This window comes from Chanos chanos, chromosome 1 (genome assembly GCF_902362185.1).
Source record: "Chanos chanos chromosome 1, fChaCha1.1, whole genome shotgun sequence".
In the NCBI taxonomy this organism is placed as follows: domain Eukaryota; kingdom Metazoa; phylum Chordata; class Actinopteri; order Gonorynchiformes; family Chanidae; genus Chanos; species Chanos chanos.
Genome location: NC_044495.1, coordinates 19,674,791 through 19,691,138, shown reverse-complemented (window position 1 = coordinate 19,691,138; position 16,348 = coordinate 19,674,791). Strand labels below are relative to the sequence as shown.

Sequence of the window (16,348 nt, the reverse complement as noted above, 5' to 3'; positions counted from 1 at the left end):
TAAGCATTTATAAGAGGGAAAAAAGAACTTTTTAAGGAAGTCTAATACAAGGTTGTAACCAAGCATGGGCAATCTCAAGGCTACAGATTCATCTCCAGAGATCTCAATGTTCCTGTTTTCACAATACACAATGTTATCAAGGAATTTAATGCCCATGGCACAAGAGAAAACTTGAAAGGATTGCAGTGAAAGATTTTTCAAATGGCAGGGAAAGCAGTTCGCCACACAGATTCAAGCTGACCTTCAGACAGTTTCAGCGTTGCTTCATCCATCGGCAACTGAATGAAAAGGGCTTATATGGTAGGAGACCCAGGAGAACCCTACTGCTGAGAGAGAAAGACATTAGAACACTCAACTGCAGTTTGCCAAAACACACCTGGACATGCCAAAATCCTTGTGGGAGAGTGTCTTGTGGACAAATGAGAGTAGACTGAGCTTTATGCTAAAACACACCATCCCTGTGTTTACAAAATCAAAACAAAATGAAGCATTCAAAGGTGAGAAACACCTTCTCTACAGAGAAACATGGAGAATCTTCAATGATGTTTGGGGTTACTTTGCTGTTACTGGCACTGGATGCCTTGAATGTGTACATGGCATCATGAAATCAGGAGAATACCAAGGCATTTTTAAGTACAACATCATGCCCAGTGTCAGAAGGCTGAGTTACTGTCCAAGGTAACGTGTCTTCCAGCTCAACAGTGACTCCAAACACATCTCAGAAAGCACCCAGGAATTATTCAAGTCAAAACGCTGGACTGTTCTGAAGTGACCAGCACTGAGTTCAGATCTAAATCCCATTGAAAACCTTTGGAAGGATCTCAAAACAGAAGTTTGGAGAGGGCACCCTCCAAATCTGGGGGGACTGGAACAGTTTGCACAAGAAGAATGTGCCAAACTGCCAGTAGAGAGGTGCAGGATGTAGGAAGCATGTGATTGCAATTATTTTGACCAAAGGCTGTGCTACCAAATATTGAGTCTGGTGTGTCAATAACAGTGTTGGGGGTAACGAGTTTCTAAGTAATGTGTTACTGTAATTTTATTACTTTCCTCCATAACGAAGTAAAGCATTACTGTTCAAATTTAAGTACTCACATTACAGTTACTGGATTATTAAAATGTCCTTTCCTGCGTTACACACTCCTTTTCACAACAATGTTTTTCATGCTTAAGATTTAAATTTGACTTTTAAAACTCATAGTTCTGGTCCTGGGTCCTAATTGGTCAATACAGTCTTCCAGCGATGTTAAAATACATGATTATAGAAGCAGCTATGATGTGACACACATCTGTTCACCTTAATTGAACATCTATAATATGGCTACCCACCGTCACTAAGGAGAGATTGGGTCCTTGACAGTAGCTCTCATTAAATGGGACAAGACCAACAGCTGGTTAGTTAGCTAGCTAGCAAGGTCTGCTACATTTGAGAAAACTCAAAAACACGGGGCAGCCAACCAGGACAATAATATGGAGAGGTTTAACGTTAATTTTAATCACAAAATATGGATAACGCAGCTGTCAGCTGATGATGATACCAGAACGTATTACTAGCTACCTCCGAAACTAACGGTGCTGTATCTGATATTATTTTTACTGTATAGGATATTCCAGTATTGGCTACACTGTTTTCTAATTAAAGGCTGATATGTTATGCCCTTAACTGTGTTCATACTTTGCTCTGCTGTTGCATTGAAAATAAAGTAATGAAAGTACTATGATGTTGGTCCTTGTATTTTTATGTGGTAAATTGGGGAATCAGTAGTTTTAGAGAGTAACTCAAAAGTAAAGTAATGAGTAGTGTAATTACTTTTCAAAAGGAGTAATGAGTAAAATAATCCCATTACAATTTAAAGAAGTAATTGGTACTTGTAACTAATTACTTTTTTGAGTAACTACCCCAACATAGGTCAACAATTTGGTCAATGCTATCTCTTTTTTATTTTCTTTACATATTTAGGTCCATGACTCTAATACAGGAGAGAACATTTAAATCTTATATAGCTAAACAGTCTGCCTTAACAGTTGAACATTCTGGAACATCTCAGTTGTGTTAAGATTTGATATACTTATGTAGACAGTAAATATATAAGCCGAGGTTGTGAATATAGTTCCACTGTTTGGACCTGCCTCTGCCACATTTGGTGGGGGCAAACTACTGTGTTTCAGTGCACTCATTTTGGTAGAGCTTGGTGGGGGCATTATATTTTTTTGGAAAAGGAACTGGGTCAGGCAGTAATAAGGGCTGGTTTTTAATGGTCCTTTAACCTCCGTCTGAAAGAAAAACACACGATTTTTGGTCAGGTGTGTAGTTGGCCACAAGACAAAGAGATGAGACAGGCCATTTGTCCTCTTAATGGTGAGATGTTGGCCTTTGATGCAAGCTGAGATGTCTATGTTGTTTAAACTGTAAATGAGCGAAGGGATCTTGTGTCGAAGAAGACGAGATATCTGTTGCTAACATTGTTCATTAGTGTAAAATCTTGGGGAATGCACTTGGCAGCAGTTTACCAATCATCAGGATTTGCTTACTTCATTTTGTTGGAGGGGACCATGTAGCCATGTGTACACAATAAATACTTTGATTAAGGCACAATTTTGAGTCCATCAGTCACTTGTCATTTTGAATTTCCTTTTCCATGATTTGCAGTGAACAGCTGAACAATGGTTTTTGCTTTTCAAATTTGAAAATTTTCTTTCCTGGGGCAGGATAAAAATGTTGTTAAATCAATATTTGGTTCTCATTTTCATGTTTTTCAGTATTTGTTTGGGGGCTTTGCCATAGGGCTCTTCTAGTAGGAGGTTTACTACTTGTTCTGAGTTAACTAACTCAGAGTTTTCACTAAACCCGCTTTCTGGAACACCCCCCTGAGGTTATATGGCATTTTGGGCCGTACCATTAGCTTGTAGGGCATGCACAGGAGTAATCTAGTTTACTTGATTGCTTGCTGATTTGCCTGAGCAGTGAAGAAAACACTTTTCATCGTGACAACAATGGCTGGTGAGATAGATATAAGTAACTTTACAAGCACAGCCCTAACCACTAGACCTAAAAAATTTCAGGCAGGCAGACCAATAGCCAAATAATCTTTTAATGTCATTCTCAATTTTATTGTTAGAAATTATTTGTCTATATAGCATTGTCATTCTATGAAGTGTAGAACATTTAACTTAACTTACTGAGGTTTTTGGTTACAGAAACAGGCTACGCGCTTCATTCATTCATTCATCAGGCCTACTGCATGTGACTTCTCTGACTCCCCTGTTGTAGGTGGTATAGTCCCAGAAGACCTTAGGCCAAAAAATGATAAATTCAAATACAAGAGACATATAGTCATTTTACTGCATCTTAATTTTTTTTCTCTGAGAATGAAAGGAATGATGATTACATGAGTGAAATCGCTATTTTAACATTCAGTGTTGTCACAGACTGCACAGAGAGCTGGATGCAAGTTCGTAAACACAGGACTTTATTTTTGAGACCGGGCAGGATACAAACAGGAACCAAGCAGGATACAAACAGGAACCAGGCAGGATACAAACAGGAACCAGGCAGGACACAAACAGAAATCAGGCAGGATGCGAACAGAACGTGAAGAACAAACTAGACTGACAAACGAGACCGGATTCACAACAGGATCTTGAAACAGCTTTAACAAGTTTAGTATATGCTTTCACAAGAGTAGACTTCATAAGGGAGAATTAAAACACAGGAGTATAAATAGGGGGACAAGTCAAAACATAACAAAGTGTAGACAGGTGAAGGAGACGTTTGGTGATCAGGATGGTGATTAGTAGATTGACGACACTGAACGCTGAATGGTTGAAACTGGAGAGGGTTGTTACAATTGTGAATAATGGAATAGGGAATGGGTGGCATGGTGGTGCAGTGGGTAGCACTGTTGCCTCACAGCAAGAAGGTCCTGGGTTGGTGACCCTAATTAGGATAAACGGCTTTGAAAGTGAGTGCAGGAATAGGGAATTTAAAATGATAAGTGATATGTGGACTGTTTTGTGAATCACTGTGTACTGGTGACAACATATTACAGCTTCAAGCGCAATCATAACTCGTTTTCAAAAACATCCCCAAAACATTTCCTCTGTCCTCCTCAGTATATCCTTGTCTTTATTAAAGGGACGCTCAGGATTTTAACATGCTATTTGAACAGTTCCTGTGAAGAGAATTAGGTGAAATGCTTTAAGCTGATATTGGATTGGCCTCGCCACAGCCTTCACTCCACAGCAATATCACTTTATCACTCCTCTTTCAATAACCCAATGAAGCCTGGTATGTGGTATTAAAATATTTTTAAACATTTCCATATTTTGAAATTTCACATGTATTTATTGTGGCATAGCTTATTTTGATATACAGGGACAAGTTTTTACTTTCAAGGTTGTACCACAGATTTATCCATAATTCATATTGTTACTTTGGTTTGCCTGAAAATGATTTATTGCTATACAGTGACATTTTATTTTAAGTAGAAATGTAAATCTGTTTCATTGTTGTTTGGGTGGAGGCAGCATGGTGGTACAGTGGGTAGCGCTGTCACCTCACAGCAAGAAGGTCTCGGGTTTGATTCCTGGCTGGGCGGCCAGGATCCTTTCTGTGTGGAGTTTGAATGTTCTCCCTGTGTCTGCATGGGTTTCCTCCCACAGTCCAAAGACATGCAGGTTAGGTGAATTGGAGACACTAAATTGTGCCCGGGTATGAATGTGTTTGTCTGTGTGTCTGCCCTGCAATGGACTGGTGACCTGTCCAGGGTGTCTCCCTGCCTTTCATCCTATGAGCGCTGGGATAGGCTCCAGCACCCCCTGTGACCCTGATTAGGATAAGGAGCTTAGAGAGTGAGTGTTGTTTGGGTATAACTATGATATGTTACATTTTTCAAGATAACTTCTTGATGTTTTGATTCCATTTACTCAGTTTTGAGCCCTTTTTTAAACTCTCTTTTGAGAGGACCAAGTGTGTAAATTCATATTCCATTTCTAAAACAGGCATTGGCAACAGCTATCTGAAAGAAGTTTGAGCAGAGGCCTGTCCGTTTTAGTGATTTACTCTGTAGATAGCCTGTAGAATGCCCAACATGACCATTATCTGTTCTGCATAGTCATCATCTAAAGACTAAACAAAGCAAATCTGTTATGTATGCATTATTGAATAGCTGAATATTTAATGTTACAGATATGTAAACACCTATACTGCACATAACATGGCTCTTCATTTTCCATATAAGATTATATATGCATAATGTAGGCCCCAAAGGGACTAGCGGGGGAGTTAATCCATTCCTTTGGACAGGAGAGAGAACAGAGTGAAAATAGAGTACAGTTGCATTGCAGAGACAGGCAGGGTGACTGATGGGAAGAGATATTGAAAGCATCATACCGCTCTGACTTCAGATCAGTCCTTGTTTCCGGCCAGCGTTTCTGCATTGTGCGCACCTACATCACTAAAATGTATAAAGCCCTCACTTTCTGTATGCGCAGCACTCTTGGGTTGAGGTGTAACTATTATACAAAATATTCACAAGTGGATAGGTCAGAGCAAAATAAAAGATCTGATGCTCCCAAGTAGAAAAAGTGTAATTGTGTGAGTCTTCCTGTCTGCAGTCGGTAGGTGCCAGGTCTTCTCAGCCTGGCGAGAGCCATTCTTTCTCCACAGTTGGAGGCTGATATGTTCAGTCATCTTTGTGATGAATAGGACACTACTGTTTAGATTGTACTTGAAAAAATACACAAATAAGACAGAAAATAAAATCCCCAGTACAAAAAACACATATACGCTTTTCAAATGTTACATCACTCGGTAGCATAGTGCTTAGAAAAGATGCAACACTGAAAAGCAAGTGAGAAACTGCAAAGGCGCCTGTGTCCCTCATGTTGACAAAACTAAACGCAGCGTACAGGATGCCTCAGAGGGAACGCGTTGTATGTAGATGTTTTTGTTTGTCGGTGCCACCTGCAGTGACCCCGAAGAGAGACTTTGGCCCGATTGTGTAATTGCTCCTGTTCACGTAAACATTTGGAGAGGAGGAGGACGTCACAACTGATAACATTATTTGAAAGGGGTCATTTCCATGCGGGGGCGTGCCCTCTCTTTTTATAAATATTTAGATGAGTAGACTCGCGGTACCTGAGGCTTGAATATATTTGAGAGGTTGGTTTGCCTTTTAAGACTGTTGCACAGTCTGAGGCCAGCGCTGTATAGCAGAGCTGAATCACAGCTCTGAGTAGCATATTAGCACAAATTAACCATAAGAATGATATTTCTAATATGCAGCTTTCAACTTTCTTTTAAAATGTAAATGTTTCATTGATGATAAAAAAAAAGAAAAACCGTACTCTGAAGTTGATTTTCATAAATTCCCTTTACATTTACCTACTTGTGCTAAAATAGAAATGGAAATAAGCAGTCAAGGGATGAGTTAATATGATAGTAGATAATAATTCAACTCTATTGAACTCAATTAAAATTGTATGTACTATTTCAGGGATTTCAAGCATGTGGCTTTACTATATGTTTGCTATTTTTGAGTCTCCATCCATTACAAAACTCTACAAAAATATGCTCCACAGCTCCAAATGTTAGCATCACTAAGCAAAGAGGAGCTAGCCATGACTTGCATGGCATTACTTAATGAGTTAATTGAGTTAATACATTTTTTAGAGAATATCCTTAAGATTATCTGAGAAGAGTCTGTAATCAAAGTCTGAAGAAGTGAACAATTTATTACTTAGTTAAAGAATGAAATTACCATACAATAAATGATATAATTAAAATCACCAGCAACAGTCTGTAAACTTGATTAAAACCCAATCAGATAGCACTAAATTACTAAAAAAAAAAAAAAAGCTGCCAAACAAAACCAAATATAATGAGAAAATACATTCAAACATCCTATTTACATTTGATTATCTTTGAAGGTGACTGTTTCGGTTTACTTAACCATGCCACACAAGCAAACTCTCTCTCACTGCTGGTACTGCAGGCTCATGTACCCAGCTGTTGGGATTCGGTGATAGTAAACTACACTTCTCCCTTCCCACAAGATAAAGTGATGAGTGACCTGAATCACAATGTTGTGGGATAATAAAAACAGTCCCTTTGATCTAAAGAGAAGACTGCCCCCTGCTTTGCTGCTTTACCATAGATTCTGCCCTACAACCGAGAGGACACTTTAATGGATCCACTGTAATTAATAACAGCATCTGCATAGTTCCGGTCCCTTGATACAATTAACAGTCACACATTGCTGAATGAAGTCATTTCTTAACGTTTAATTATTCATCACCTGGAAATATTCTGGTTCCAGTTTCACTCAATAATATTCCTGTCTTATTCACTGAGTTTGATGCTTAAGTTGGATGAAGAATCAACTGCTAATGGTGACATGCAATAAAAACACTGTAAAGCTGGCTAGGACCAATCCAGATCTAAAGTCAAAAATCAAGGCACTGTTTTTACAGGTTTTACCTCTCAATATATAGTACATTCTGAGCAACTTGACAGATTGCTAACTAGCCCTACTGTCGTTCTTTTCAGAGACAAAGGTATAAATTTTCTATCCTACGATCTAGAGGTAACATCTGTTAATGACACACTAGACTGCAGTGATTACACCAGACCAAGGTGTGTTATAACTGGTACTCGCACTTCATTGCAAATGGACAGACAGAAAATATCCCATAGGCAAAGCTTTGCCTTTTCAAAGAATCCTGTGGAAATATAAAGAAAGGCTTTAAGGATGATCATTTTCGCAAATGTGCAGTTGCACTGTATTTTGGAGGCAGGTGAAAGTGTGGCAAATCATCCATTTATTTTCACATTTGGTTAAGCAGTTGGCTGGACTGTGGAAAATCGCTGAGATTAATCCTCCAGAAAAGGACATGAAAATGCCCTTGTGATTAGGAAGGAGGAAGCATTAGACCCACCTTTCAGGAGAAAGGAGAAATGAAATGTGAAATGCACTCATGCACTAGAACAGAGGAATGGTAGCACTCTGACTTCCCCAAAACAATCCAGCTTTTCAGGCTTGTTTCTGGGGACCTCATGATCACATCACAAAGCTTGGAGAAAACACAGTGGAAATTCTGTTGTCTTTTCTCCATTGCCAAAATAATTCTGATTTCACTACTCGGAAATATTAGTTTTGTTTTTCTTAGTGCCATTCCATAGCTGTGGCCACATGAACACCTTGTTCATTCAGATCAAGTCCTATTATTTCTCAGTTGCCAGCATTAGTAGGAGATAAAGTGTAAAACACACACAGTCAAACACACACACACACGCACGCACACACAAACACAAGTTGGTAGACTTTTGACAAAGACTCCATGGTTCAACTATTCAGTGGATACAGTGTTTTGAGTAATTGTGTCTCTAGCAGTCCTAAACGGACACAAATACAATCTGTACACATTCAAATTGATACCATACACTTATGAATGGCCTGACCTATCATTTGTCTTTGGTGACAATGTGTTAATTTTCTGTAAATGACCCTTGTAGTATCACCATATGTTTCAACTGAATGTTTGAAATAAAGTGCACCTAGAAGTTCCACTACTGAGTGCAGGCTATTTGTTATTAGCTGAGAACTTTGCCGTTCTGAAAAAAATCTTTAATTTTCATAAATTGAGCAAGTGAGGTGCTTTAGCATTCAAAATTCATTTTTCACTCCGACCTTTCCCTCAGAATCTCTACACGTCTGCCTCATCTACTCACAAGTCACGAAGGGCCTTTTAACGATTTTAAACACTAAAAGACCAAAAGTTAACGCATTCAGTTGCAGCGTTAACAGCACATGAATGCAACTGTCCAAAAACCAATGTATAAAGAGTGACTTCATAAACACTACAGGCTCATGTCCACCTCAGAGTCAGACATCTCAGACTCACTTATGATCCCCATGACCAAGCTCTTCAGCTTTTACTGGCCTGTTTGAAATCCCTCCACCTCTGCAGGGCTTTGTTGTTTATCAGGAAATCCATACTGAGGAATGCTGCTGTCTAGCACTGAGGAAGAGTGATCGTCACGGTTTACTCTGAGCCTCAGCCCCGATCAGCTTTTATACCGCTGGGACAGCCAGTACTAAACCCAATCTGTCTTACAATACTGCCTGTAATAGGAGATATTTGTTGATGACTTACAAAGGCTAGAGTGAGCCATAGACAAAGACAGAAGAGTGAAATTGTGGTGAGCTAACATATCAGACTGGATGAAAGACACCTATTGCTGCCTATCTAAAAAGACTGCTGTGATCTATTTCCCTGCAAAGACAAGTTTGGCCTCCCTAGTTGTATTTTTTGGACAATCCAAAGAATTCTAAGCACGTCAACTTGTGGTAATTGTATTCTTTAAACAAGTATTATGACAATAGTGATTCAGATGATAGGTATGTATGCAAATGATTCCACAGTTCAGTATGGGAACACTTATTCCCTTGTTTGTTATTAGGTGTCCATTTTCACTAATTATTGATTAGTCACTGTAGGAGGCAGAATTACTTCCTAGCTAGCTATATAGATTTTAGGCTATTACCCAGGTTCCTGGAAGGATGAGTTCGATTAAACTCACTGCTGAGGGCTGAGTTATAAATTGCTACTCAGAATGAGAAGAGACCCAAGTGTACAGTCTTCATGACAGCCAAATGAACAGGAAATGATGTCTAAGATGGTTGTGCTGCAGCGACTGCTGGCTGTTGTGTGTGAACACACAATTACCTTAGTCTTGCTCACATGGTCTGAGCGTCAAGGCCTGAGAGCGTATTGCTGTGTTGGCCATATTAATGAGTGCTGGAGGGGTGAGGGTGAAAGCTGCTGTCTTCCATCTATATCTATGTATGACACACACACGCACACACACACACACACACACACACACATGTGGGAAGCACAAAAGTATGAGTTCACAACACTGATGGCCATGTCTTAAAGCCTATTAAGTGTTAGATTTCAAGAGTGGTGATCATGGCAAAAGAGAAGAGAAGCGATCCTTAAAGAGAGAGCAAACTCATTGCTCATGCTTTGGGGACTGCCAACATTTGTGGGAGTTGAGCTGAGGCAGGGAAAAGCCGCAGAAGGAAAGACAGAAAGGAAGAATGTGACAAGAGAGACTGTGAGGTGTCTGTTCAGGTTTTGCCAAAAGCTGCATAATGAAATCAAAGACTCTTGCAGGTGTGGGTGGCAGGGCCACTGTCACTGAGAAACCCAGAGCACAGCAGAATCTCTAAGGCACTAATACACCATAACTACAGAGCTTGTACTGTTTGGAACACAGGCTTCATTCCATCAGAATGACAAATATCTATTATTGACCATAATCTCTTCTAATTACGTTATTCAACTTACTATGAAGCAACACTGACATCACTTTCAGCACTTCTGTGCAGTTGCAGTGGTGCTTTCTGTCAACTGTGACAGAATGAGAGACTGAATAAGAGAACTTGAACAGGCCCTTATGACTGTCACAGTTTGCATTATGTCATGCTGAGGAAGCCACGAATCAGTGTTTGATACGTACTTGAGAAAATTTTGATTAAAGTTGTTGTGTGTATTTTCTCCCATTTAATGGGCGCTTACTGCTGAGACAGAACTGTGCAGTTCATCAAACTGATGGTGACTTACTGCCACGGCTTGGTTCTTCTGCACATTATGAATTGGATCCATTGCAGTAAACTAATCGCTAATCACTGTGTTTGGATTCTCTCATAGACCAGAACACATGCCAGTACTCCAAGAAATTTATATTAAGTGAGAAACTCTACCATAAACTGATTTTCAGGGAGCTGACAAAATGGTTTGCAAGAGATCCAGGTTGTTATCATAAAGTATTTTAATAGTTAAGTTTATGAAGTGTACTGCAAGATAAAGACGTTCAAATGTACTCTTCCATTGTAGTCCCCTTACAGTTGTTTGTTTATGTTTTTCTAGGTTCCATTGCGAGATGCTCTTACATCAAGTACCACTACTCCTCAGCCTCAATACCGAAGAACCTCTCTTACAACATCACAAAGACCATCCGACAGGATGAGTGGCACTCCCTGCGTAAGTGACGTAGCTTTGTTGTTTTTTTCTTTCTTGCCTCTCTGTACCTTTCTGCTGGCTGGCTCTCATGGTGTGATCTAGGTGTGGCTGTTGACAGGTATGGGAACTGCACAGTCAGCACTGATCACATATTGTAAAATATTTTCCATCCCGACCACATTACTTGCTCAAAGACAAGATCCTTTTGAGGCGTCATTCTCTTTTGTATCTTTCAGAGCACTGTAAATGTCCCTACTCACGCGAAAGTAAAGAACATTAAACATGCGCTGTGCTATGGGACCACTGCAGGATGCACTGAAACATGCATCTAACTGTAGGACCTTTAATTTCCCCAAATAGTTCCACATGCACTCTGACCAAGATTGCGATTCTATATCAGAGTGATTAACACCTCCTTAGGCTATGTGTGACCTTATCTAACCCAAATGTGTAAAGTAGTTTCAAGTCGGACGAAGTAAAGAAAATGTAAAGTTTAGTAGTTCTTTTGTAAATCATAACAGGCAGACAAATGAGACTGCATTGTATTATTAGCTTCTATTGCCCAATCAGAAAATGTTATTCTGGTCTGTTGGAATTAACTCTGCATGCAACATATGCCAAATAAATAGATTATGACTTAAAGTACCATATGTCACTGTCATCCCAGAAATGCAATTTAGTAATTACAGTCTATTAAAGATTACTGGATGCCTCATTTATTTAGCATGTGACCAAAGGAAAACTTCTCTTACGTAGATCTAGGTTGATGGAGACTCAAAGGCTAATGGAGTTTTCCTCTTTATATATAAATTTATATTGTTTTAAAATGTGGCCTTCCATTTATACATATTCATAGTGTATAAAGAGTGAGAATGGGCATGGTGGAGAGGTGGGCTCACTGCTACCCACTGACCAATCATTTCATCAGGTTTCTACTATTCATGTTTATGGGCTAGCCTGAAATGTCACCTTCAACTATGCTCACACTTGATTAGTAAGGCTAAATATGCACAGTCACAATAAGGTCAACTTCCCTTTTAATGTCAGTTAGGTATGCTTTTTTGGAAACAGTATGTCCTTTAAGTTATTTCAAGATATTTTTAATGTATTTTTGATTATTTAAAGTCAATAAATTTTAATTTAGTTGAAAGCTCCAGTTAAAGAAATGTGAGTATATTTGCTTCATGGCTTTTACATCAGTGTTGCACCCTTTGGACCTACATATTACAGGTTTGATGACAGAACTGTCAAAATGCAATGCAGTTTCAGGGAAGTGTTGTGAAACCTTTCATTTAAAAATGATTGTGTGGAAAGACCTTGCGTGGGTGGTTTAAATACCATCTACGCAGTGAACGCAACCTCACTGTATCGGCCATGTTAGCTGCACCATATTATGCTGTCTTCATATGTCCTAACTTGTCATCTGTGCAGAGATCTTGTATATATACTAATGTTCTTCACCCTAAAGAATCTAACACATTTCTTCATTTACATTTGGTGTTGAGATGCATGCTGTTCTCAAACTGCTGAATTGCTACCATATATCTCATAGGATACACCTGCACAAAATATGCAGTGCAACATTTTCAAAGTTTACGTTTCGGACCCCAGGAAGAGTAGTGAGGCTGTATGGCTCAGCTAATGGGGATCCTATAAACAATAAACAGTAAACTATAAACATCTCTCCTGAGCTGACAACTATTACCAGTGAGTACTTATTTTTTTTTTAAAAGGTTTAGTTAAAAATACAAGGAAGCACATTACATTATAGTTATAGCATAACTGTGGTTTGAATTTTGTGGGGGTCAGGGTCAGTAGGTTCCACGGGCAAAATCCTTTCAGGAGATCAGTGAGCATGCTAACTTAGAAAACTTTCCACAATAGCTTTGAAATGGTCCTTTCATTTTGAAGGGAGGATACATACAAAAGTAGAACTTTAACTAACCATTCAGAAAGTTAAGGTACCATCAAACCCTACTTTTACCTGATTAGGAAACAATCTTTTTAGAAACATCAAAGTTCTGTAATTCACAAAATATAACAAAAGTGAAGACATATTTGTGCCTATATGAAACACTTTGGGAATATGTGCTCCAAACATAACTACATTGTACAAAGTTGAAATTAATCAAAGTTCTTGGTTAATCCAATAGTTACAACAAAGACATATAGAGAAGTGCTTTTAGAGCCCTGGTCTCGGGATCTGTACGCATCAGAAAATGTTGACTTTAATAAGAGGAAGCTTTATGTACTCCTTCCACTCTAGTATATAATGAGACCATTGCAACAATCTTAGTAATGTTTTACCTTTTCCTTTTTTTCTCCTTTATTTATTTTATCAAATGTGCAAAGGGTTTGCCATTTTAATATTGTATTCAGTTGAATTCTATGGATGGTATTCTCTGTTCTTTTATTATGATTTTTAATGTTGTATTTTTCCCTTTTACCTCTAATCTATTTTGTTAAACCTGTGAAACAGATTGCACTGCAGTCTTTGTATGAAACGGGCTATAAACACAACGCAACAGACTGAAAGAGATCACTCCAGACTAGGTACAATATACATCCATTACCAGCAGCATGTAAAACACACTGTGTGGTCCTTAAGACAGGAAACACGTGGAAGTGAAGATAAGCAGAATGAAATGTAGGTCTATTCAGTTTTATGCATGACCTTCCGTGCACAAGATAGGCATTGTCTTGGCATTACATATTTACATGAGGAGAGGTGGACAAGAGAATTAGGAGAGAAGAGAACTAGACAACCTTGAATGCAGTTTATTTTATACTGCAGCTCATTGTATGCTGCTGTTGCATTATAACATATTCAAAAGATCCACTGAGCTCACATGAGAACTTAACGTATTGAACCTCAGGTCATACTAGCAAGCTTCCTCCAACCAACTACTGCAAACTTTTAAATGAAATGAAATTTTAAATGAAATTTCCCTGATATGATGTACCACAGCCAAACGCAAACAGCCAGCACTGTGGAATGCAAAACTGCACAGGAATTTTAAACTGATCTTATGATTTTTTTTCTTTCTCTTTGTTAAATAACGAAGGGAAACAGGAATCCATTAATTCATTTTAATTCCAGTTCTTGCCAAAGGGCATAACCTCCATCTCCCACCAAAAGATATGTGCACAGAGCCCAGGCCCCTCCAGTGCTAAACCAGAAAAAAAAACAGTTTTCAGTATAGCAGTCAGACAAGATATGGAATGGCCATTTTGAATGTTCACACTGAGCAGAACCATGTGTAAAGCTACACTGAAGGCGTGCCCCTCAGAGGGTATCGTCTTGTCAGAGGTCGTCCTGAAGGGTTGGACTGTGGTTTTAGACCGCCATGAAAAGTGGCAGCAAGGCCCAGGGCAGCTAACGGGCAAACAGGATATGGACTGACCTCAAACTGTCACATGGTCACACTTGACTGCGCTAGAGAGATCTACCTGTCATATGACAAGATAAAGCTCCTTTAACTTCAAATCTCCCCATCCATGTAAGTAGGGACACAAACAGGGGAAAAAGAAAGAACACACTGGCACAGTATATGGGATAAAGGCCAGATCAACAGCTCAGTTTAGATATTTTAGCACAGAAATCATTTCCTGTTATTAAGAGATCACTAAAACTCTCCTCAAACTGCACAAGAAAGGGCTATGGCATGATTAAATGATTACATTGTTTAGTAAGGATTCCTTTGAACAACTTTGAATGTCTTTTTTCATATCTCCAAGCAGTCATTTAGAATTTAGGAGGTGAAAAATTCTCCCTGTGTATACACACTCAGATGTCATTTGATACAGCCAGTGTTCACTTGACTATTAAGACAAATGCATTCTGGGGCTGCTGGGAAGGTCACTTCCTCAGGCAGGCTGGTGTCAGTCTGAAACGGTTACTGTCCATATTACCATCACCATCACCATGCTGTAGCACACCAAAGAGCCATGATGTATGGCCTGTCACATTGCGACTTAAGCCAAAATGAGAGAAATAAAAATGGAAAAAAGAATAGCAAAATAAAAGTCTGCTTAGGGAGCAAAACTTGATTAGAGCCTAATCAGTTTCAGGAGACAAGCAGTCTAAAACAAAACCACAGCTCTTCGTGAATTCATTAGTATGAAATTACCCCAGTGGTACTGAGGGTATGAGTCAATCTAAGGAAAAAAAAAGATTTTTCAGGTGCTCATATATATCATGTCTTGGTACTGTGTAGTGTGGAGGGATAGGAGAATTCAGTATTTTTGTGAGGATTATGAAGGTAGGGTGTGCAGAACATGTATAGCTCAAGTGTCACTTAACTTCAAGTCACTTTTTTGTGTTGTATTTGAAGAACTGCTCAAGCTTGACTTTCATGAAGAGTGTGAAATTGAGCAGAGGCAGGTTTTGAACATTTCTCATTGCTGCTATATGTATTTGAAAGAACTCTTGAATGACTTCAACCAAGCCTCAAAGACTGTGAGATACTCATGATACTCATTTGCTGCTGTCAATCAAAAGCCTTGGAGGCGGCCGTGGCAGCCATACAGTCACAAACGAAGACACTTTTCGATTATGCTCAAAACATCAGACAGATGAGAAAACATACTATCTTCACTCACATATGCCTCCATCTTTTGTTTGGAGCCATGGCCGGTGCTTGTGCCTATTTATTTGAACTAACTCTGAGCTTCTGGGAATTTTATTTTACAGAGAGCAGGCCTAGTTGTTTAAATACAGCAGCTTTGGGGATTTTGTAACATCAAAAGAAAGCACAAAAATGTGCACAAGAAAGCTGTCAGTGAACATGACAGAAATAATCTGAGGCAATACTTTATGTTGCTTGACTTGGCTAAATGCTCCCCAGGATGCCAAATCCTCTAGATCTCAGTGCATTGATCTCAGTTGCTGCTATTTGCTCAACATAAGAAGAATGGTTCCCTGGGCCATCAGCTTGTCTATTGTTGGTGGAAAAGTAAAGATTCTTAAACCCTCAAATCTTGCTGCACAACATGTATGTGTCTGAACATGTACTGTTTTCTCTGTGTCTTTCTTTTAGTATTTCAGACATATTTTAGTGAGGGCTCGAAGCTCGAAGCTCGAAGCTTTGAATTCTCTCTCTGGAAAACTTTGGAGCAGCAATTTTGGTATCAGTGACAAGCTGAAGAACCTATATAGCAGGTGTGGTGTCACTGTGTTAGAGAAGCTTGTAGATATACCCTGTTCCCCTGAGTCTGTCGTAACACATTAGCTACACTTGCAAAAGCAGGACAGAAATCACAGACTCAGCTAGCTCCATTAGTGTTAGCTGGGGCCATTAATTTAACAATTAGCCGT

At 39.1% G+C, this 16,348-nt stretch overlaps 1 protein-coding gene across 1 annotated transcript in view; it reads left to right on the top strand.

Annotated features, from left to right (window-relative positions):
• Window positions 1–16,348, top strand: part of tmem178bb (transmembrane protein 178Bb) — a 62,215-nt gene that overhangs the window by 21,119 nt on the left and 24,748 nt on the right. The window contains exon 2 of the mRNA XM_030781751.1: window positions 10,939–11,052. Coding sequence (XP_030637611.1) covers window positions 10,939–11,052 — 114 coding nt within the window. The remainder of the gene's footprint in view (window positions 1–10,938; window positions 11,053–16,348) is intronic.